This window comes from Phocoena sinus, chromosome 8, assembly GCF_008692025.1.
Source record: "Phocoena sinus isolate mPhoSin1 chromosome 8, mPhoSin1.pri, whole genome shotgun sequence".
NCBI lineage: Eukaryota > Metazoa > Chordata > Mammalia > Artiodactyla > Phocoenidae > Phocoena > Phocoena sinus.
The window spans coordinates 66,281,959-66,305,360 of NC_045770.1; the positions used below are offsets into that span (position 1 = coordinate 66,281,959).

The 23,402-nt window shown below is 47.6% G+C and overlaps 1 protein-coding gene across 2 annotated transcripts in view; it reads right to left on the reverse strand.

Moving 5' to 3' along the window:
• The window catches only part of DKK3 (dickkopf WNT signaling pathway inhibitor 3), a 48,973-nt gene extending 29,574 nt beyond the window's left edge, over window positions 1-19,399 (reverse strand). The window contains exons 1-4 of one of the 2 annotated variants that reach the window (XM_032639498.1): window positions 19,236-19,399; window positions 18,387-18,633; window positions 12,067-12,204; window positions 8,552-8,635 (exon numbers count right to left, since the gene is read on the reverse strand). In XM_032639498.1, coding sequence (XP_032495389.1) covers window positions 8,552-8,635; window positions 12,067-12,204; window positions 18,387-18,599 — 435 coding nt within the window. In that variant the 5' untranslated portion in view covers window positions 18,600-18,633; window positions 19,236-19,399. The remainder of the gene's footprint in view (window positions 1-8,551; window positions 8,636-12,066; window positions 12,205-18,386; window positions 18,634-19,235) is intronic. The other variant, XM_032639499.1, reaches the window with a different exon arrangement.
• Window positions 19,400-23,402: the final 4,003 nt, after the last annotated feature.

Below are 23,402 nucleotides of genomic sequence, written 5' to 3' on the forward strand. Positions count from 1 at the left end.
TCACTGTTGTGGCCTCTCCCGTTGTGGAGCACAGGCTCCGGACGCGCAGGCTCAGCGGCCATGGCTCACGGGCCCAGCCGCTCAGCGGCATGTGGGATCTTCCTGGACCGGGGCACGAACCCACGTCCCCTGCATCGGCAGGCAGACTCTCAACCACTGCGCCACCAGGGAAGCCCTACAATTGCTTTTTATTCACTTGACATTTTATTGAAGACATCCTTTCTTACCAACTTATAGGAAACCTGTATGAAACTGGTTTATCAACTTCACAGTATTTTGATTTTGCATGTGGAATCACGAATTCCTTCTTGAAGGAGATTTAGGTTGAGGAGAGTACAATTTAATATAGCCAGGTTATACCTCAAAAAAAAAAAACAACAACACCTCCTACTCCTTAAAAACTGCTCACCCACAACAACTTTATTTATTTGGGATTGCTTACCCACTTCTCAGAATGATCCAGAGCTCTTCAATTTTTCCTATAATGTTTTCCTACTGGATTAAGGCATGAGGGCCTTATACCTGGCCAGAAATTACAAAACCAATGCAAAATATAAATCTAGAAACACAAATGGACCCAAGTGTCTGGTTATAGGACTGTGGAACTGTACCTTCACACGAGACTCTGCCAATCACTCTTAGAACCACAAGTATGTTGTTTTCTATAGAAACCAAGATACGTCCTGCCAACCTGGCCCCATCCTGGAACTTGTCAGCACCTGACCATCACCTATGCTTCTTATCATTCATTAGGCCCATCCTTCCTTCTATTTGTATCCCCAACACCCAAACCAGACACTTATGACTCGTGAGGACAAGAAGTACAGGGTGAGTCAGGCTTAAGGCAGGGAACACAGAGTTTCTAGCAAAATGCATTACTCAAGAGGGCGAGGCAGAGCTCTAGAGAACTTAGCCCAAGGCCACAAACATCAGTGGGAAGAGGCCCCTGGAGTCCTGAAACACAGCCTCAGCTTCCAGGGAAATTCCACTCTTTTTTTGCAGTAGGTTGATGGGAACCAGGGGAGAAGCCAGTTAGAACCCAGTGTTAATTACCTGTCAATAATAAAAAGCCTTATACAAAGAGCTTTTATAAACCTTGCCTTACAAGACTCTCACCCAATTCTGTGAACCGGGGATTATTAGCTTCACTGGATAAAGAAAGAAACTGAATCACAGAGAGCTTGTGAGGGTCAGGACAGCTTTGAACCCAGGTGGGCCTCACATCTTGTTCAGGCCTCATTCTGCCCCCAGACTGACCGACAGGGAAGGTCTGCATTTTCTGGGACTTGGCCACACACCCCTGCCCGCAGGACTCTCCAGGAAGCTGGGCCTTTGGGAACTGACTGACGTTCTCTAAGGAACCCACGCCGTCCGCCAACGCACTTCTGTTAAACTAAACCCCAGTGCTCCTCAGCATGGTGCCCTCTGCAAGTCCATGAAATTGACAAGGGTGACTCCAGCCTCAGAAATCAGGGCAGAAGGAGCAGACAAAGCTGACACCCCACCTGCATTTACTCTGTGATGAATGAACAAGCTGGGGACAAGGAGAACCCGAGGACCAACAGGGGAAGAGGCCATTCAACACGCTTTCTCTGCCCATTCTCTTACTGGGTCTCTCTGGGCTTTGAAGTAACAGGATGCTTGCTGTTCAGTGCAAAACAAACAAACAAATCTTGGAGAAGTTCAGCCACAGCTTACCATCCCTCTTCCCCCAGACTTGGACACAAATAACACAAAGCATCCTCGCAGCAGAGGAGACACTGAGGTCACCCTGGTGGAGAATTCCACTGTCATCATCCACAGTCCGCTGTCTGCCCTGACCATTCTCTTGGACAAGGAAGTCGCGGGGTTACTCAAATCACGACTATCTGGGTGATGTGGGTAGTGAAATTTGTCTACCTAGGCCCTCAGAAGTCTCCGGCAATATCTTGGAGTTGGTTGTATGTGATTGAACCTGTAGGTTCAAATAAGGTATGTTCGGCTGGAGAAACAAACAGACCTGCTCTTTTATATCATATTCTAATGTAAAAACAGAAAAGACAACAAATGCACAACGTGCTAAGCTCTGTCGCTCTGAGCTGTATTTTAATGAGAGGACGCGTCCCTTCAAAATGGTGCCTTGGCTAATTGGGCCAGATCCTTCATATTTGGGGACATGGTTATAAACAAAAGCCTTGCATGTGTGCATAATGGCCTGTCTGCTCTCTAGCTTCCAACAAGCCACTCTCCTCCTAACCCCTTGCGCGAAAGCACAGCACCGGTCAGCCCACCCAGTGGCCCATGAAGGGGAGAGGCGGAGGGCTCCACACAAAAGCCTCACAGAAAGACGTCAGACCGCATCACCATCGCCGGTGCGCTCAGGTGAAATAAGACATCATGTCCTTTTCCCCTTTCGCATGTGAGAGCAAAAACAGACCCATACCTTGCACGTACTGTGTTAGGTTTTCTAGACGGGCCTATAGTATTACTGTCTGTGATTTTCCGTGGGCCTCCTTGGGTTACCATACATATGAATGCACACCCCAGCACGTGAAGAAAGGAAAATATGGGGTGCTGGGCGAATATTTTTAATTGAATTCATCTGGGAGTTTTAAATCCTGAAAATTTAGCTCCTGTTTATAGTAGCTTAAGGTTGGAACAGCATATGATTGTTGTCCTTTTGAGTGGTAAGCCTCCCTTTTCCATTTAAGAGAATGTCTCATTGGCACATAACGCATTTTCCAGAGCCAACTGTAAAAATCATTAAATTGCCAAACTGTGGAATGGGACAGTGGTGGTGACGTTCGGTTGTTCTCATGCCTTTGAAGGCAATCGAGTCTTTACGGCTTCCCACTCAGAAAAAGGAGCTCTACATCTCTTTATGCTTGAGTCCCAGCTCAGTTGTGCTGGGACAATGGTAACCCAGGAACCAAAGAGGATTCGAATGAAAGGATTCTGTGGGCATCTGAAACCAGACCTTGCTTCTCTGACTGCTGGCAAGGCGTTTGACAACAAGCAAGGCTCTGTAGTGAGGTAACACACCACCGCTCCTGCCACATGACCTCCCTTTCACAAGTGCCTTGCAAAGTCTCCAGGCTGTTCTCTAAAGACCCATGGGATTCACCAGGCACTGGCTGGTCAAGCATCAGATGCCCCAGGTCACCCTTCTAGCCAATCAAATTGGAGCTCATTCTCATAGAGAAACTTGCTGAGTTAAATTCCAAGGGCCTGAGCAGGAATCTGGAAAAACTCAGTGAGGCTCTACCTTCTGGATTTCTTGGATGTGTCTCTCCCTGTCACTCTCCTGCATTCTCAGGACCATCGTACACAGGGGTTCATGATCAACGTATGAACCTACATCTGCAGGCATGGGGATTCTGGGCCTCCCAGCTGAGCCTGGAACATGGACACACAGGCCGTGCAGACTCAGGAAAACTGCCACAAACTCAGAGGCTGCAGCACACAAGTGCAGGCAGCTGCTCCCTGAGCCGCGCACGCTCTTGGCATCTTTGAGGTGTGGTCTCTCAGTCACCCACCACTCTCAGAGCCTTGGTTCTCCCCGCCACAGGGCTCAAAGCCTGACACAGCTGTCTCACTCGGAGGGCAGAGCGGGGAGCATGGGACATGCACCTGGGCCTCCAGCAGGTACAGAGGTGCTCATAGCAGTGCTGTTGCCCTCTGGGCTCTGGGAAGCTCTCCAGAGCAAAACTATACTATCATGCAATCATATACCTTTTTTTTCTTGAACACAAAAGCTTTCTTTTTGTAGTCCACAGCCCTAAGAGTTGTGCTTCCCCTGCCCTTTCACAGAGACTTAAATCTGGAACATTCTAAAGCTTTTCCCCTCTTGGTACCATCTGTCTGTCTGGAATTTTTTCTATTTTTCTGGTTTTTTTCTTCTCTCTCTCCCCACCTTCAAAAGCTGGTCTCTCCTCCCTCCTGACCTTAGTCAATCCTATCTTTGTTTCACAGGCTTCTGTACTTTCAGAGTCGGGAGAAATGGTGAAAATCATTGCCTTATTTAAAGATGAGGGAAATGAGGTGACCTAGTTTATATGTGACAAACTCATGCTTCCAGCCTCTGCCACTAAGTCTCTCTTCATTTCACCAAATGGCTTGCCCTCCATCAGCTCCCAGGTCCCTTGAATGGGGGGGTCTCACCACCACCCAAAGCTGACTGGACTCCCCCAGCCTGCAGTAAATGTCTGAGCACTGTGCCAAAACAAGCAAAAAGAACCCATCCAGTCAGCAGAGGGAAGGAAACAATAAAAACCAGAGAGGAAATAAATAAAATAGAGATTAAAAAAACAATAGAAAAAAAATCAATAAAACCAAGAGCTGGTTCTTTGAAAGGGTAAACAAAATCGACAAACCTCTGGCCAGGCTCACTAAGAAGAAAAAAGAGAGGACCCAAATAAACAAAATAAGAAATGAAAGAGGAGACATAACAACCAATGCCACAGAAATACAAAAAGCCGTAAGAGAATACTATGAACAGTTATATGCCAACAAATTCGACAATCTAGAAGCAATGGACAAGTTTCTAGAAGCATACAGCCCACCAAAATTGAATCGAGAAATAGATAATTTGAATAGACCAATCACTAGAGATGAAATAGAATCTGTAATTTAAAAACTTCCTACGAACAAAAGTCCCAGACCAGGTGGCTTCACAGGCGAATTCTACCCAATATACAGAAAAGAATTTCTACCAATCTTTCTCAAACTGTTCCAAAAAACTGAACAGGAGGGAACACTCCCAAAGACATTCTATGAGGCCACCATCACCCTGATACCAAAACCAGACAAAGACGCCACCAAAAAAGAAAATCACAGGCCAATATCTTTTTTTTTGCAGTACGCGGGCCTCTCACTGTTGTGGCCTCTCCCGTTGCGGAGCACAGGCTCCGGACGCGCAGGCTCAGCGGCCATGGCTCACGGGCCCAGCTGCTCCGCGGCATGTGGGATCCTCCCGGACCCGGGCACGAACCCGTGTCCCCTGCATCGGCAGGCGGACTCTCAACCACTGCGCCACCAGGGAAGCCTGGGGCCAATATCTTTGATGAATATAGATGCAAAAATTCTCAACAAAATATTAGCAAACCGAATCAAACAACACATAAAAAAGATCATAGACCGTGACCATGTGGATTCATCCTAAGCTCACAAGGATGGTTCAACATACACAAATCAGCACCACATAAACAAAAGAAAAGACAAAACTGCATGATCATCTCAATAGATGCAGAAAAGGCATTTGACAAAATTCAATGTCCATTCATAATAAAAACTCTTACTAAAGTGGGCATAGAGGGAACATATCTCAACATTACAAACGCTATTCATGACAAACCCACAGCCAATATAATACTTAACGGTGAAAAGCTGAAAGCCTTCCTGCTAAAATCTGGAACAAGACAAGGATGCCCACTCTTACCTCTTCTATTCAACATAGTATTGGAAGTCCTAGCCAGCCATAGCAATCAGATGAGAAAAAGAAATAAAAGATATCCAAATTGGAAGGGAAGAGGTAAAACTGTCATTTTATGCAGATCACGATTCTATATATTGAAAACCCTAAAGACTCCACACAAAACTAGAACTGATAAACGAATTCAGCAAGATAGCAGAATACAAGATTAACATACAGAAATCGGTTGCATTTCTTTACACTAACAATGAAATATCAGAAAGAGAAAGTAAAAAAAACAGACCCTTTTAAAATTGCATCAAAAAAATAAATTACTTAGGAATAAACCTGACCAAGGAGGTGAAAGACTTATATGCTGACAACTATAAAACACTGATAAAGGAAATTAAAGATGGTTCAAAGAAATAGAAAGCTATCCCATGCTCTTGGATTGGAAGAATTAATATTGTTAAAATGGCCATACTACCCAAAGCAATCTACAGATTTAATGCAATCCCTATCAAATTACCCATGACATTTTTCACAGAACTAGAACAAATAATCCTAAAATTTATATGAAACCATAAAAGACCCAGAATTGCCAAAGCAATCCTGAGGAAAAAGAACAAAGCTGGAGGCATAACCCTCTCAGACTTCAGACAATACTACAAAGCTACACTAATCAAAACAGCATGGTATTGGCACAATAACAGACATATGGATCAATGGAATGGAATAGAGAGCCCAGAAATAAATCCATACACCTATGGTCAATTAATCTTCAACAAAGGAGGCAAGAATATACAATGGAGAAAAGACAGTCTCTTCAGCAAGTGGTGTTGGGAAAGTTGGAGAGCCTCATGTAAATCAATGAAGTTAGAACACACCCTCTCACCATACACAAAAATAAACTCGAAATGGCTTAAAGACTTAAATATAAGACATGACACCATAAAACTCCTAGAAGAGAACATAGGCAAAACATTCTCTGACATAAATCATACTAACGTTTTCTTAGGTCAGTCTCCCAAGGAAATAGAAATAAAAGCAAAAATAAACAAATGGGACCTAATCAAACTCATAAGCTTTTGCACAGCAAAGGAAACCATACACAAAATGAAAAGACAACCTACAGACTGGGAGAAAATATCTGCAAAAGATTCAACCAACAAGGGCTTAACTTCCAAAATATACAAACAGCTCATATAACTCAATAACAAAAAAACAAACAACTCAATTTAAAAATGCGCAGAAGACCTAAATAGAAGACCTATGTCTCCAAAGAAGACATACAGATGGCCAAGAGGTACATGAAAAGATGCTCAGCATTGCTAATTATTAGAGAAATGCAAGTCAAAACTACAATGAGGTACCACCTCACATCAGTCAGGATGGCCATCATTAAAAAGTCTACAAATAACAAATGCTGGAGAGGGTGTGGAGAAAAGGGGACCTTCTTACACTGTTGGTGAGAATGTAAATTGGTACAGCCACTATGGAGAACAGTATAGAGGTTCCTTAAAAAACTAAAAATAGAACTACCATATGACCCAGCAATCCCACTCCTGGGCATATATCTGGAGAAAACTATAATTCAAAAAGATGCATGCACCTCAGTGTTCATAGCAGCATGATTTACAATAACCAGGACATGGAAGCAACCTAAATGTCCACTGACAGATAAATGGATAAAGAAGGTGTGGTACATGTACATAACGGAATACTACTCAGCCATAAAAAAAGAATTAAATAAAGTCATTTGCAGCAACATAGATGCAACTAGCGATTATCACACTAAGTGATAAAGAGAAAGACAAATACTATATAATATCACTTACACGTGGAATCTAAAATATGACACAAACGAACCTATTTACGAAACACACTCACAGACATAGAAAGCGAACTTATGGTTACCAAGGGGGAAAAGGGTTGGGAGAGGAATAAATTAGGAGTTTGGGGTTAGCAGATACAAACTAATATATATAAAATAGATAAACAACAAGGTCCTACTATATAGAACAGGGAACTACATTCAATATCCTATAATAAACCATAATGAAAAGAATATGAAAAAGAATATATATATGCATACGTATAACTGAATCACGTTGCTGTACAACAGAAACTAACACAACATTGTAAATCAACTATACTTCAATAAAAATAAATGAGTAAATAAATATTTAAAAAAAAGGACCATCGACTACCAACCACAGCAACACCACCTAACAATTATGGGTACACTGCTTCTTTTCCTGTGATAAGGCCACAAGGGGTGAGGGAATATCCTGGATCCCCTCAGAAGACTGGGGATGCGTTCTACACCTCAGAGAAGAACGTGCAGTGGGAAGTTTGCATAACGTGCCCGGGCACAGAGAGGCTGGCCCTCGCAGGCCCCATAGAGCAGGCACCATGTCACATGGCAGTTGCCTTGATCTCTCCTCACCAGGCCTCTGCATCTGAAACCAGCCACCTCTTTGCGAAGATAAGGTACAGCTGAGTCACCTCTCATCTAGGAGTCTGGACACCAGTGACTCGGCCTGGGTCATCCCCCAACCTATGCCAGGCCTCTCTTCTGTGAAATGATGTCTCTCTCAATGTTCAGAATCTATAATTCTCTAAAAAGCAGCCCACCTTTGGACTGAGCAACAGGCCACTGAGTAGCGGGTGCAATCACAAGGGGCCCAGCGAGAAGCCTGGAGCAGGGGGACACCTTTCCAATGGGCCACTGGGTTCCACTTAAGGTTTTCTTGCTCTCAAACTGCCAGACCGGGGCTGGGATCATAAATGATGTGGGTCATGCCAAAGGTTCTAGGGTAATTTCAGGTCGGATGCACCAGGTCTTGGGACCCTGACCAATGCACCCGATACTTCAGTGTTCCCCTTCCAAGGCTGAGCCTCAGCCATGCAAATGACAACCGAATTGAATGTGTCCTGCCATTTCTGAGGCAAAGTGCATATGGAGGCAGAGCCTGTTACCAGACTGCGGCTGTCTGGCCAAAAATGTAGGCATTGGGGAATCTTTGCAGAAACGAAAACAGGAGAGGTGCAGGGGAGCCAGCTCCCTCCTGCAGCCACTCTGAAGTCTGGGCCAGCTTTGGCAGGCTCAGCAAAGGAGTGTGTGCCTCGGGTGTGAGCACGGGGAAGATGACCACTCACGTGGCTCCTTTTGCCTTCTTCATCGCCCATTGACGTAATGACCGTCTCTGAAAAGACCATCTGTCCAGTCTGGTTGTTGGTGATCTATAGGAGAACAAGTACAGTGAATGTGAAATAGGAGGAATTCTGGACAAATCCCACAGGCTGTTTTTTTGTTTTACTGTTTTCTATTTTCTGAAGCAGAAGCACCTGTCAAAGTAGACAGAATGCCCACTCCCTCCCCTCTTCTTAAATGCATTTTATTTTTTTTATATTTATTTTTTTAACTTTCTTTATTTTTTTGGCTGCCTCGGGTCTTAGTTGCAGCATGTGGGATCTTTCGTTACGGCACGCGGGCTTCTCTCTAGTTGTGGGGTGTGGGTTTTCTCTCTAGTTGTGGCACGCGTGGGCTCTGTAGTTTGCAGCACGCAGGCTTAGTTGCCCAGCAGCATGTGGGATCTTAGCTCCCCAATCAGGGATCGAACCCGCGTCCCCTGCATTGGAAGGCAGATTCTTTACCACTGGACCACCAGGGGAGTCCTGTCCCCCTTTCTTTCTGAGCTCCACCAGCAGCGTCAGATGGTGCAGCGATAAGAGATGTAACAGAGCCTACAGCATGGGGCCGAGGAGGTCTATGTAAAGCACACAGCCCGTCACCTCGCAAATATTCAGCACTAGCTATTTTTATCATTCTTGGGGCTCATTTACTTGAAACTCAGTGTCAGCTTTCTTTTCAACTACAGGTCTGGGTATTGAAAGAAGCAGGTTTTATCTACAGCTGCCCCACTTCCTGATTCTGGGGAACTGTTTTGTTTCATCAAAAAAGTGCTTAAGGGCTTCCCTGGTGGCGCAGTGGTTGAGAACCTGCCTGCTAATGCAGGGGACACGGGTTCGAGCCCTGGTCTGGGAGGATCCCACATGCCGCGGGGCAACTAGGCCCGTGAGCCACAACTACTGAGCTTGCGCGTCTGGAGCCTGTGCTCCGTAACAAGAGAGGCCACGATAGTGAGAGGCCCGCGCACCGCGATGAAGAGTGGCCGCTGCTTGCCACAGCTAGAGAAAGCCCTTGCACAGAAACGAAGACGCAAGACAGCAAAAATAAATAAATTAATTAATAAAAAAAAAAAAAAAAAGTGCTTAAGTACTATGGGAGGCCTGGCCCTGTATTTCTCTATCCGTTGCCTGCCTTCTGTGAACAGGAGCAGGCACCTCAAAGCTGAGCCTCAGAAACCTGACGTGGAACCCAGGCTACTCCCACCTGATCCAAGGCCACGTCAAACCTCTGTGTTGGTGATAAAAAGACAGAAAGAAGCCCAGGAGCTAGGAGACCTGTGTTCTTTGAGCCCTGCCTCAGACACCAATGACCGTCTAGTATGTAACCTGGAACAAATCATTTCTATTCTCTGATTCACAGTTTTCTCATTTCTAGGTCATCTTTAAAGTTCCTGCCAGCTCTAATGTCACAGGCGTCTGAAGCCAAAACAAAGTGGAAACTCTTAGGCTAATGTGCAATAGTGGATCAAATTCTAGTTCTAATTCCAGTTCTGAGGAGATAAGGATCATGTCTTCATCAACATACTTTATTTTTATCTAAATAATTCCTCTCTCTGGCAAAGAGATGATGTCTTCCTCCTTTATGCCAGATTTTTACAGGATTAACCAATGTTATATTTTTTTTAATTGTACAGTCCTATATGTATAGGTTGCAGGACTTCTCAGAGCCTTTATTATACTAAGGTGCATTTTTGTATCTCTAGGAAGAGAAATATGTACAATGTTTTCCAAACATGTTTCACCACTGAGCCCTTCTTTTATAAAGCACCACACAGGACAGGAGCTCCATGGAACCCGCTCGAGAACTACTACACAGTGCGGATACCGTAACTTTACTGTAAGAACAACAAGAAGAAGAATCTGCTGCTGGATAGCACTTCATAGTTTACAATGACTCTCACATCCTTTAAGTTCTTGCACCCCCAAAATACCGTAGTGTAGATGTTGATATCCCTATTTGCTAAACGCAGTTAGTGAGGGTCATGAAGTAAGTTTTTCAACATCACACTAGTTACTGGTAGGACTCACGTTTGGGTATTCTGATATCTACAAGGAGAAAATATAAGAAGCAGCTGAAACTACTGGCTGATTATTCTCAGAAAGGATGACTTAATATTGGTTTTGACAAGAATAAAACAATCACTTTTGGAAACACTCTCCAGTCTTCAGACAAGCAATGCGAAAGGATTCTGCTTCGCAGGTGGCTCATTTATTTATGCGGGGGGTACACTCTGGAGCTGGGCCATCAGTATGTAGCAGAAGAGCCACACAGAGGCTACTTTATAGTCAAGGCAATGGCCCATGAAAATGGACCCCTTTATCCTCTATAGCACAGAAGTGCTATTGTTTCAACCCATTACCTGGGCACTTGAACAAAAGCAGGTCTCTTTTGTGAGAGCCGTCATGGCCTCGCATGTAGGCATTGAGATGAGATCAGAGGTCAAGCTCCTTGATGCTCACAACAGAAGGTCAACTCTACAGCCTCTAACAATGACCCTGAACATCTGCACACCAGACTGTCTTCAAGAGAACACAGGCCAAGTGGTTTGCTCCCAAAGTCCCGCCAAACTCATATGGGAGACATCTCACACTAGCGGCAAGCTAATGCCACATTCCTCTAGGTTTGCAACATTTTCTTCCTCGAGTCAGATTGAGAACAAACCTGCTTGCTCTTCGTGCAAGATATTGGACCAAGAGACACTTAAGATATGTGGTAGGTTAGGAAACACTCTGCTGTAGAATTTTGAATGGATAACCAGCAAACAAAAGAATATTTCATCTCCTGGCAATAGAGGCTTTTTCTTCTGCAGGCTGAGTATTATCACATTTGCAGTCCTCCTAAGGAAATGGTGAAGATCTATTCACTACAGCATGAACTCTATTTCAACTCAGTACTGAAACACGGATAAAAACCTGTGAAATAGGGCTTCCCTGGTGGCGCAGTGGTTGAGAGTCCGCCTGCCGATGCAGGGGACACGGGTTCGTGCTCCGGTCCGGGAAGATCCCACGTGCCACAGAGCGGCTGGGCCCGTGAGCCATGGCCGCTGAGCCTGCACATCTGGAGCCTGTGCTCCACAGCGGGAGAGGCCACAACAGTGAGAGGCCCGCGTACCGCAAAAAAAAAAAAAAAAAAAAACCTGTGAAATAAATTCCTCAAATTCGATACTAGGAAAGTATCTCTCTAAACACTTGTTTGCTTCCTTTGAGACAAACGATAAAAATCCCTGAACATTCCTTTGCAATTGGACTGGCGGGAAGAGTAGAGTTAAATTTACTGCTTAAATACAAAAGCAATTTATGTTTTTGATACATATCTTTCCCCCTTTAAATAGCTCCCTCACTCCCTATGGTTTTTAACATGTATTTTACTATCCTCATTTGTATTTTTTGGCTTGTATATCAAACATGTAAACAAGACCTTAGGCCTCTGATGGGACCAGGCGACGAGGAAAGGAGGAAGTGCTGGCTACGACCACCCTTACCTTGTGAATTTCTCGGTGGACGTGGACGGTGTTATTTCCAACCTTGGTTTCCGTGTTGGTCTCATTGTGATAGCTGGGAGGTAAGCGTGCCAGGTTCACTTCTGATGACGTTTTAGCAGCAGCCTCTTCTGCCTCCATCTAATTAAACCAATGGATTTAATGAGCAATATTGTTTTCTCTTGATACAAATCAGAGTCCATTAGAAAAAAAGAACCACTTCTCTTTTCCTCCTCTGCAATCACAGTGGTGCTAATAGTAGGTACCAGTAATTGAGTACCCAGTAGAACAAGACGTTGTTCTAAATGTCTACGTATATCATTGCCTTACATCTCACAACCTCCCTGTGAGGTGGATGTTAATGGCCCCACTTTACAAGTGGGGCAACCGAGGCTCAGGAAGACTAGATAACTTCCCAAGTCTCTCAGTGGAGGGCAGAGTCGGGATTTGAGGATGCCTCTGTTGAACAGTCTTGACCCCTGTATAGATGCTCTTGGTGCCACGCCCATCTCCACGTGGCCTAATCGGGAGGTCACCCGCATTTGTTCCCTTATGTGCCAACAACCACCTCTGTCTCTCTTCGAGAGCATTCTCTGGCTGCAGAAGTGTGCTCAGTCCGCACAGGCCCCACGGGTTAGGGAGTGAGCACTCCAGGGACAACCCTTAACCAGTGAAGGACAGGCTACGGGCTAAGTACCCCAGTGCCCTCTCCCCTCAGTGGGACGGTCTCTCTCCAAGGACCCCAGGGGGATTGAGCCCTAGTTGTCCCTAGCAGTAACCTGCTCATCAGCACAGCCTTTATTGCCTCTCTTCTTTTCCATCTCACTTTCCCACTTCCTCCTCGTGTTTCTGGGATCACATCACAAATGAATTATTTGCTCCTAAATCCTTGTTGCAGGGCCAGGTTGGGGTGGGGACCCAACCTAGGACAGCCCCTTCCCCACTGCAGGTGGCGCCACAGCTATGTCTCTTCCCTACCCACCCCCTGAGTACAAGAGGGACTCCTGTAGACGGTCAGGTGACTAGCTCCCGGGGTGCACCCTCCTCCTGGCTCTTCTTGCACAAGTGTCCTTTTCTGATGCCACATTTCTCAGGCCACTGTCCACAAATCATGAGCTTCCATGACATCTATACCAGACATGTCAGTCAACTTAAATCTGTACTCAATTCCAGCCCCAGTCCTGATGAGTGGGCAGGTGACAGTGTGACCAGTCACAGCTGATTGGACTCAAACAGAGGTCATGTCATCGACTAACTGAGCCAACCCGACACTCTCTCTAGGAATTTAAAATGAGAGACACAGAGAGAAGTTGTAGCTGGTGCTTGGCAATTTTCCAACAGTGCAATCTTTGACTCTGGGCTATTCTTATTCCTTTAAAGGAATCCTCAAAAAAGATTCTATTTTAAAAATCACTGTCCTCCATTCCCTTACATACTACGTGAGGCCCCCTCTTTTCCTTTCTCTCCCATCCAGATTTGCTGACCTGGGTATACATGGGGAAAGAATTCCCATGTCTCAAGGTAGCACAAAGACACTGCACCAGAAGTGTGAAGAAAGTCTGGTCAGCATAAAGGACCGGATAACCAACCAAGGACTTGGTCAGCAACCGCTGTGTCTGACCCTGAGACAACTCCTCACATGTCTGAACCCTGGTCACTGGCTCCGTCATCACCATCACAGTCGTCATCATCATCACCTCCATGCTTGGGCATCAGCTATGTCTGAGCCATTGCACCAGCTCCTTCCATATCTCCTTAAATATTCACAGCAACCATTAAGAGGAAGTGTTATTACCCTCATTTTGCAGATGAAAAGAATGAGGTTGAAAAAGGGAAGGAATCTGCCTAAGGTTATCACATTCTTAGTAAGTGGCAAAATCCGGATTAGAACTCGGGTCAGTCTGACTCCAAATTATGTGCCTTTCCTGGTATGTGATTCTGCTTATACTTTTGCTGGGGAGATAGGAGAGCCCCACACAAGGCAGTTTGAGGATGATTATGACAGTCTGTAGAAGCGAGTCAGGGGTTCAAAGAAGAGAGAAAAAGGCTTCCAGGTGGAAGAGGAGGCATGAGTGGGTTGGTCTCACAGAACAGATACGATTTGGATAGAGAGGAGCATAGAGGAGGCGAAACTGGCAGCCTGGATGAGAATGGTGTGTCATGGGCTAGGGCAGAGGGTCCACGCTGGACCCTAAATGGATAAAATAATGGATAATGAAGTAGAGACAAATTGACAGGTGAGTCCAGGGGCAGTTCTAATGCAGGCAATGTTAGCCTGGTTCTCAACCGAGAGGCGCCTCAGAGTCATGTCCAAACTTTTAAAAAATATATACATATCTGGATCCCTTCCAGACCTGCCGAATTAGAATTTCTGGAGGGGGGACCCCACATATCAATGAGCTTCCCAGATGATTCTGAGATACTCCCAAGCAATGGGGAGCTGCAGCAAGTTCTGAAGACTAGTTGGGAGATAATACAGAGAGTCCAGAGAAGAAAAAGAACGGAGTCAGAGGACTAGCTACAAGCAGGCTGAGAGTCAGAAGTTTTATCTGGGGAGGGGCCTTCTAGGTGGTAAAGGCTCCAAATAAATCTAGAAAGACCAAGCCACTGAGAGCTGGCCACTAGATTAGGCAAGAAGTTGCCCGCAGCATCGTCAGAAGGCAGCACAGTAGAAAGTGCCCGGGTTCTGGAGTCAGGTGATGGGGGGCAGGGGCAAGTCCCAGCTCGGCCACAAAGCAGCCACGTGACCTGGGGGCAAGATACCAAATATCTCTAAACCTCAGCTTTCTTGTTTGTAAAATGGGGATGATTCTACTTTGTTGAGCAGATGTAACGATTAAGGATCATGAAATCTGAGCGCCTGGTACAATACAGCATCTGTCACCCTGCAAAGGTGTAATACTTGCATAACGTAGTCATCTAAGAAAGCAGTTTTAGAAGAAGCTAGTTTGCCGGGGGATGTCTGGGTAGGAGTGGAAAGGGCAGGTAGTAAATAACATGTGTTCCAAGGGTTTGCTAATAAAATGGAGTAGAAATGGATGAAGCTAAGACAGGAGATTTAAGACTAAGAAAAAGGCTTCTTAAATTTAAGTGAGAGATCCTGAGATGTTTAGTGATAGAAAGGATACAGCTGGGAAAGAATAGGAGTCTGGAGATACTAGAGGGACTAAATCTGGAAGGAGAATAGAATGTTTTAATGCTTTTAAAATTTCTATAGGAATGGTAATCCTCCAGTTTGGCTTGCAAATAATTGACAAGTTACCAAATTTAGAATTTGCTCTGTCTGGGCTGAACAGATAGTCTTTATATAAAACCTTCTCCCCCTCAACCAGTGGTTATTTCAACAGAATGAGCTAAAGCTCTTTCATGGCACCACAAGCTAAAAGTACAGTTTACAGTGGAAATTTCAACCACAACTATTACTGCCACTAGCAAGAGAAACTCAAGCCTGAAGCAACAGGACTTGTTTCACAGAGGCAGAATGTGAATATTGTTTAAAATGGCACCTACAACTGGTTGAATCTGCGTGTCTGTTAAAGGAGCAGAGTAAGAAAAACTGGAGAGAGAAATTCAGGCTTGGTATTGGGATTCCTCCTAGGAATAGGTGAGGTGGTAAGAACATTCTAAAATATGCCAGTTACAGATGTGGCAATGGAGGGGCGGGGAATGGTTTTATCCTCACAATACTTTTATCAGTAACATACAGAATAATTAAACAGGAAAACAGGAACAGCCCAGACTGAACCATTGGAAGATTTGCTTCCCCTCAATAACGATCCTACAAGCAGAGTTAACCTTTTTCCCTTAAGAGAAATCAGCAGCTTGAGTCAGCTGGAATATTTTAAATGTCAGGGAGTTACTTGAAAGCAGATTCCTGATGCAACTATGTAAACAATTAATGCATCTGGCCTCGGGTCCTTTTTGGCTCTTCTCTGGGACAGTAAGTAAACAGCAACTATCTTATGTTTACGAGATATAAGAGGCTTTCTGGCAGTCTCTTTTAAAAACTTAATACTAACAGCCATAATCTATTGCGAATCTATCATATATCAGACACTTGTGGTTCTTTTGTTATCATTCCTACTACTGTTATTAATATGATGATAATGAGAGCCATTATTTATTGAGAACCAACAATTTCCCATAGTGCTGACAACCACACGAGGGGGCAACTTATATTGCATCAATTTTACTTAACCTCATTTTTATTTTATTTTATTTTTTGGCTGTGCTGTGCAGCTCGCGGGACCTTAGTTCCTCGACCAGGGATAGAACCCTGGGCCACGGGCCTACGGGCCACGGCAGTGAAAGCACCAAGTCCTAACCACCGGACTACCAGGGAAGTCCCTACTTAACCCATTTTAGACGACCAGAAAACTTGCTTTACTTACATCCTCTCATTTAATTCTCCCCATTACCCCCGAGGGGAAATGGACATTTCCTCCATTTCAGAGCCTGGATCCCATCACTCGTAAGTGGCAGAGCTGGGATGAGAGAAGGAAGGTTGGTTCCCACTGAGTGGGGTGGAGGTGCCAGCCCATGTCTCCCCTGGTGGCAAACTGCAGAAGTCAGGCAGAGCCGTGTCTGGAGGAGGAAGGCTGGGGCCCAGGCAGAGGCAACGTGGCCAGCTCCCTCAGAGTCAGCACCACCAGTGTCCCGCTGGCCGCAAACTGCTCTCATCAATGAAGAGACTGAAGGGGCCCTGCCGCTCCCTCATCCCCCCTCACCAGGGGCTGCCGGCAGAGGACCACGCTGCGTGGGCAAGTTCACACTGAATGAAAACACGCAGGTGACCTGGTCAGGCTCAGTGGGAATCCGTGGGCAGGAGGGAAGCAAATGACCTGCTCTGGAACCAGAAGGATTGTGAGCTCAGTTCAATTTGAAGGTGCAGAGTGAAAAGACACTGGGGCCTCTGATGCTTCGGCGCCTTTCATTGTTCCATGTCATGATTCTTTCGCTTTCTCAGGAAACAGGAAGGCCACAGGTTTTAGAATCTGGCCTGTCCAGTGGATGTTCAGATACAGCTGCCCATGCAACCGCCTCCCAATCCAGCGTCCCCTTCACCAGTGTCCAGGGTCCACCAGGCTGACTGTTGTGGGCAGGAAGGGGAACTAACCCAAACCACACAGGGGTGGGAGGAGAAAGCCACCTCTCCTGGTAGACCAGAGCCAGCTTTGGAGACTTTGTCCAAACGCAGTGCAGAGAAGCAGGGATGTGGAGGCACCTGACCTTCCAGCCTAGACACCTGGTCTCTCACTGACTCCTTCATTGTATGGCTGGCTTCTCTCCAAAGACAGGCTGCAGCAGAGGCAGGCCCAAGAGGGGCCATGCCTACCCACCCTAGGCAGCAGGGCCCCCTGGCTGGGAGAGGTGGGCCAGCTGCACCTCCTGTCCAGGCAACCCTGGCGATGCTTGCATGCCCACCATAGAGGATGCCATCCATAGTGTTTGGACCTGGGAGGCAATGGAAGGAAGAAGCCAAGCAAAGTTTTCCCAAGGTATCTGGTATCTGATAACTAACAGCTGCTATATATTGCGTAGCTATTATATGCCAGGTGCTACACATATCGTGGATTTAATTCTCACGGGACACTGAGGTACAGGATGTTAAGGGATCTGCCCAATGCCACCTGCTAGTGAATGGCAGAAGAGGGCCCTGAGCCCAGGACTGACTCCAAAGCACTCTTGGGGTGGGGTGGGAGGTTGCCCTTCACACGGCTTCTCCTCCTCTCACCCACCACCCTCTGACAACTGACACTGCTGGGATTTAGGACTCCCAGTTTCCTTCTCTGCCCCACATGGCACTGGGGAAGCCCAGACAGATTACCAGCAAAGCTCAGGGCTCTTTGTCCCCACATGGCACCCTAACTGTCTCTCGGGAAGATGGCACAAGCTCAAAGCCCAGAGAAGCTGGGACTTGAGATGCCTGGAGCTTCCTCAGCAAAACCACAGCGCTGGAATACCAGGGGCCTTGCAAGCCTCCGCTGAGGACAGGATGAGGCCAGCTGCACACCTGAAGATAATTGCAAGGTGATGGCCGGCAGCCTGCAGGCAGGTGGTGACCCCCGCTGCCCATGGGCAGGTCAGGCCGGAGTCTCTGGCTGGACAGACTCAGATCCAGAGCTTTTGGCAGGGAGGCAGAACGACGCGGGAGTTGGGATCACCCCGAGCTGCCTTCAGATAACTCGGAATCTGCTGCCCGCCCTGCCCAGCCCTTTAGCGGACCTGAGGACCCTGGCCAGCGCTCGTACCACTGCTTCCCCAGCCCCCGCTGTCGCCAGCCTCGCGCTTCCCCGGAGCGCGGGCCCTTCGGGCGCACCCACCTCCTCCACCGCGCTGCGCAGTTTGTGCTGCGTGTCCTCCATCAGTTCCTCAACCTCGCGGAACATCTCGTTGAGAGTGGCCTCCTCCTGCGGGTAGCTGAGAGCCGGGCCGGGCTCGAACGAAGCCGGGGTCACTGTCGGAGCTGGCGCGGGGGCCGTGGGGACCGCCGCCGCCAGCAGCAGGCACAGCAGGGTGCCCGCCAGCCATCGCATCTCGGCTCAGCGCCCGCCGCCGCCGCGCCGCCGCCTGCGCGTGCCAGAACGCTGTCAGAGGCGCGCCGACCACCCTCTGGCCCGCGCCGCCCGCCCCCGCCGCCTCTGGCACTAAGAGCCGGGCCCGCCCCCAGCGCCCCGCTTCCCCGCACCCACTCCCAAATGGGAGGAGGCCGAGTCCCCTCTGGACGCAGCTACCTCGCACAGGGAAGACCCCCACCCGCTCCAGCCCCGCGCCCGAATCCCCTGCGTACCCACTGGCGCATCCTCCGGCACAGGCTGTGCTCTGCCCCCGCCCCCAGTGATAGCCCCTCCCGCGAGCAACAGAACCCGGGTGCCCCCAAGCTTACAACCCTCTCCCCTCACCGCCCTCCCCACCGGCCCCCCCCCACCCCGGCTTGGTCCCGGGTTTGAGCCCTGTTCCCTCCTCGACCAGGTCAGAGCACAGCTCTGGTGCCGCGACCCCACTCCCACCCCGTCCTTAACCGAGCCCCCATCTTGGGTGGTCAGAGAACAGCTCATCACCGCCCCCTCCCCATCGCCGGGGTCGGAACCGAGTCCTGAGCCCAGTCCCTCCCCCACCCAGGAGCTACCGAGATGAGCCACCTCCCTTCCCCGCCGCCGCCCTTCACCCACCCCGACTGGACCGAGCTGTGCTCCGGGCTGGACTTTCCAGGCCTCGCCAGGGGCTGCCTCGGGACTGCGGAGCGGGAGCGGCGCGCTGCACGGGCCGCGGGTGCGGGGAGCTCGACGAGGATGCGGCAGCGCGGCTACCCTGGCGAGCCCGCAGAGCTCGCCCCGCCCGCCCCGCCCCGCGGGAGGGGCCGCGGCCCAGCCCGCCGCCAATGGCCGGCCCGGGCGCCGGCGACCTCCCGCCCCAGGCTGGCCTCCTCTGCAGCCGGCGCCCGGCTCTACCGGAAGCTGTCGCGGTCTGTTCATCAGGTTGCCCCGCGGCATCCCAGTCCATTGTCATCTCTGGCCCAGATTCTTGCCACAGTTTACGGGAGGCAAGGGCAAGGTGTTTTTTCTGGGTCCCACCTTGCCTTTTCCAAGCCATCCTCTACCCAGCAGGCAAGATAAAATCCCAGCCCCTTAGCCTGGCATTCAAGGCCCATCACAAGCTGGCCTTAGTCTGTCTGCCGTGGTTGTTTCAGTACTCCAGCCAAGAAAACCCACTCCTAGCTCCCGCAGTAGGTCCCGAGAATGTCAGCAAGCTCCTTAAGGGCGGTATAGCAGAGTGGTTAAGACCAGACACTGCAGCCAGACTGCCTGGTGTCAATCCCAGCTCTGCTCCTTAGGAGTTTACCAACCTGGCCAAGTTAGCAGATTCGTCTGCCCTCCATTTAGCCCAAATGTAAAGTGGAGGTTACAGGAGGACAACTAAAAAACGTCGCTCGCCATCTGGTTCTACGAGAACGAAGTCACTAGCCACTGCAGTCGCAGACCTTCAACACCCCCTGAAAGGAGTTCAGGGCAGAGATCAGGAATGAGGCACTCTGTGCTCTGGGGAAATTGGCAGAACAGGCCTTCAGATAGATCTTTTCAGGAGAAAATTTTATGAACCCAAACTCTTGTATCATCCCATACTTAGAAAAGCACTAAAACCGTTCATTAACACATCTGTTCCTCATGACCAGCAGCAACTTTCTATCGAGATGTGTGCTTGGTTGCATGTACCCCCTTTGCCAAAATCACAGATCTACTGACCTTCCCCCTTACCTCTTTGGAACAGTTCCACAGAACTTTCTGAGAGGCTGTCTCACGGGCTACAGTCCTCACTAAGTCCCCAAAGAAAACTGAAACTCACAGCTCTCGTGTTGTCTGTTTTCAATTCAGTTGACAAGTAGTAAGGTACCTCGTAGGTAACAAGTATAATGCACGCAGGTAGGTGTGGGGCAGGCAATAAGTGGGGTATAAATGTCAGCTATCGTAGTGAGAGCAGAACCTTGTCTATTCACAGCAGTCTCCCTAGTACCTAGAACAGGGAGCACTCACATAATTTTTGAATAAACCTGTGTTTTATTTGTCAAAACTCCTATTTTTTCCTGTTACTCTTTCTGTCTGGACAGCCCTCCCTCCTCCCCTTGGCCAGGCTAACTCGACCCCATCTTGCAAGACTCAGTGTCTCTCGTTACCTGTCCCTGCTCCATCCCATTTCTCCTCTAGGACCCCCCAGCACCATGTGCTTCCCCATGGCAGCCCTGACTTGCCACGATCTCTCTAGTCACTGGCCCATTTCCCCCAGAGACTTCGAACTCCTAGGAGGCAGGGACTGACTTGCTCACCGTTGTGTCACCAGGGCCTCAGTTATAAGACACACTTGGTCCCTGAGAAATGGATGGGCTGGTCATTATATCAATTGCTAGTGATATATCAATATAGCAGTAACATTATGAGAACTCACAATGTGCCAGGAACAAGTATTAACTCATTTAATTCTCAAACAACCTCTGAGGTTGGTACTACTACTTTTATTCCCATCTCACAAATAAGGAAACTTTCCTAAGACCACATAGCTCATAAGTGGTTGAACTGGGATTTGAACCAAGGAATCTGGCTCCAGAGGCTTCACCCTTCACTGCCAAACGCCTCTGCTATAAACCTGGCCAGGAAGTATGAGATGACTTGGGAGCATCTGATGAGCAATTTCTGCAGGTGACCACTTGGAAAACATGCGTTTGGGGGAGGGAGTTCAGGACATGCCATCCCAAAATATACCACTTTGGCATGTTATTTGAACTGAAGGCACTTGAGAAACAGCAGATGTAGGAAGGGCTCTCTGACCTGCCCTTTTCTACCTACAAAAAGGCCATAACATTTTTCATGAGAGAGGTGCCCTCCCTGTACCAGGAAGAGAACATCCTTATCAACAGAGAGGAAGTCAATGCCAACACGGATCTGTACAAACACACACTTACTAAAATAACCCTTATCTTAGTTTTTCCACCATACCACTCCCAGTCACCTCCCCACAATTCACTGTCCCTAGACCAACCCCCTTTGCCTTGTCATTTCTTCACAAATCTATCATTTCTTTGTCTAAAAGGTATAGAAGCTTTCTGCTCTGGGTCACCTCCTCAAGTCTTCATTTACCCGTGAAGTCTCCCACATGAAGTACATGTAAAATTTTAATAAAATGTGGTTGCTTTTCTTCTGTTACTGTCTTATGTCAGTTTAATTCTTAGGCCCAGCCGGGGACTCTAAGAGGGTTGGAGAGACAATTTTCCTCCCCTACAGGGACCATGGCCTCTTTGTCATGTCCATCCAGCTGAGTCCACAACAGAGTGTCAGTCGGGAAGAAAGGATATTGGCGGCCTTCTTGGCATTGGGCACTGTGCACACCCCAAATCTATAGTGAGTTGCCTGGAGACTCAGAGAAGTTATACCCTCTACCCAGACAGCAAGTGAACGGTTGGTTTGGAACTAGACTCCACGTGTGGCTGACTCTAAAACCAGTGCTCTTAGCTTTCCCTCTCATGACTGCCTTTCTTTGCAGACGTCTTCAAATCACTGTTTATCACCAAGATGTGGCTTCTAGCCATGTTCTCTTCAATTTCCGGGCCTCCGGGTTAAGCCCTCCTAAAAATCCAGGGAAAACCCCCTGACCCCCCAGCATCCCGTGCAGCCTGGCTCAGCTCTTCATTAGCTTTCTGAGGGTGGCCGATCCTGTGCAAAGAGCCTGGAACTGAATCTCCAGATTCCCCACCAGGCACACACACTAGGAAGAAACTAGAGCAGAATGGAGGCTCCAGCCTGAGGGCACACTTTGGGGCCAAGAAAAGAGTTGCAGTGGTGCAGATATATAGAACAAACCATGGTCTTCCATTCCTCCCCGTTGCTGGCTTAAGAGACTGGGAATTTCCCTGAATAAGACTTGTCTTCTATCTTATATCTTTTGCCCTGCAGTCTGGAGTTCTTGACTTTCAGAATGAACTTTAAAAAAAAAAAGAAAAATTTGAGCTGCTCCCAAGTGACAGGTGAAGGGCTATGTGTTTTCTCCTATGGGGTCTAAATTTTGTACTCTGAAAGGTAAGAATGTATCAATAGTGCCATGATTAAGTGAAACTAGCAAAAAAGAAAGAGATAAAAGGGAAAAGAGACAGGAAAGGTAAGAAAATCTACAGTCCTCAAATATAAGAGCTCCCCCTGCCCAGCTTCATACAATCCCATCACCACCTTGAGGCAGGAAAAGCACTGAGGCAGCTGCAGAGATGGGCCCCAGCCAGACCACACATGTTCTGGGCTCCTAGAAGCTTAGGGGCAGGAGTGGACGAGCCCTGTGCTTTGGGGGCCTGACTTGAGAAAGAGTAGCAGTCTGGATGGTTGTTGTGAGCAGACAGGCCTAGGGGCACACAGAGCAGGCAGAGTTGTCGAAGGCTGTCCAGATCAATCATCTTTAGGGTAAGGAACTATCTAAAATGCCACAATTTCCATTATATCACTGGTCTAAGCTCTATATCCATCAGGGACATTGTTTTTTTCTTTTAGGGTGTTTGGAAACACTTCTTGGAATTATTTAAAAATTCTAAGTCCTCACATTTTCTCTATTGGAGTCTCATTTCAGAGTTGAGGAAGTGGCAACAGAGACGTTGTCACCTGCTGGAAATTACCTACAAAGTCAACACCCACACAGCAATTTCAGGTCTAGCTGTCCATCCCACAGACGCTTATGGCCATGTGCTTAAAAACACTTTTTAGTGTCTTCAGCAGAAGAATGGATGAACAGGTTTCTACAAACAATAGAATACAACAGTTAAAGGAATGGACCAATGTTTCTAGGCAACAGCGTGGATAAATTTCAAA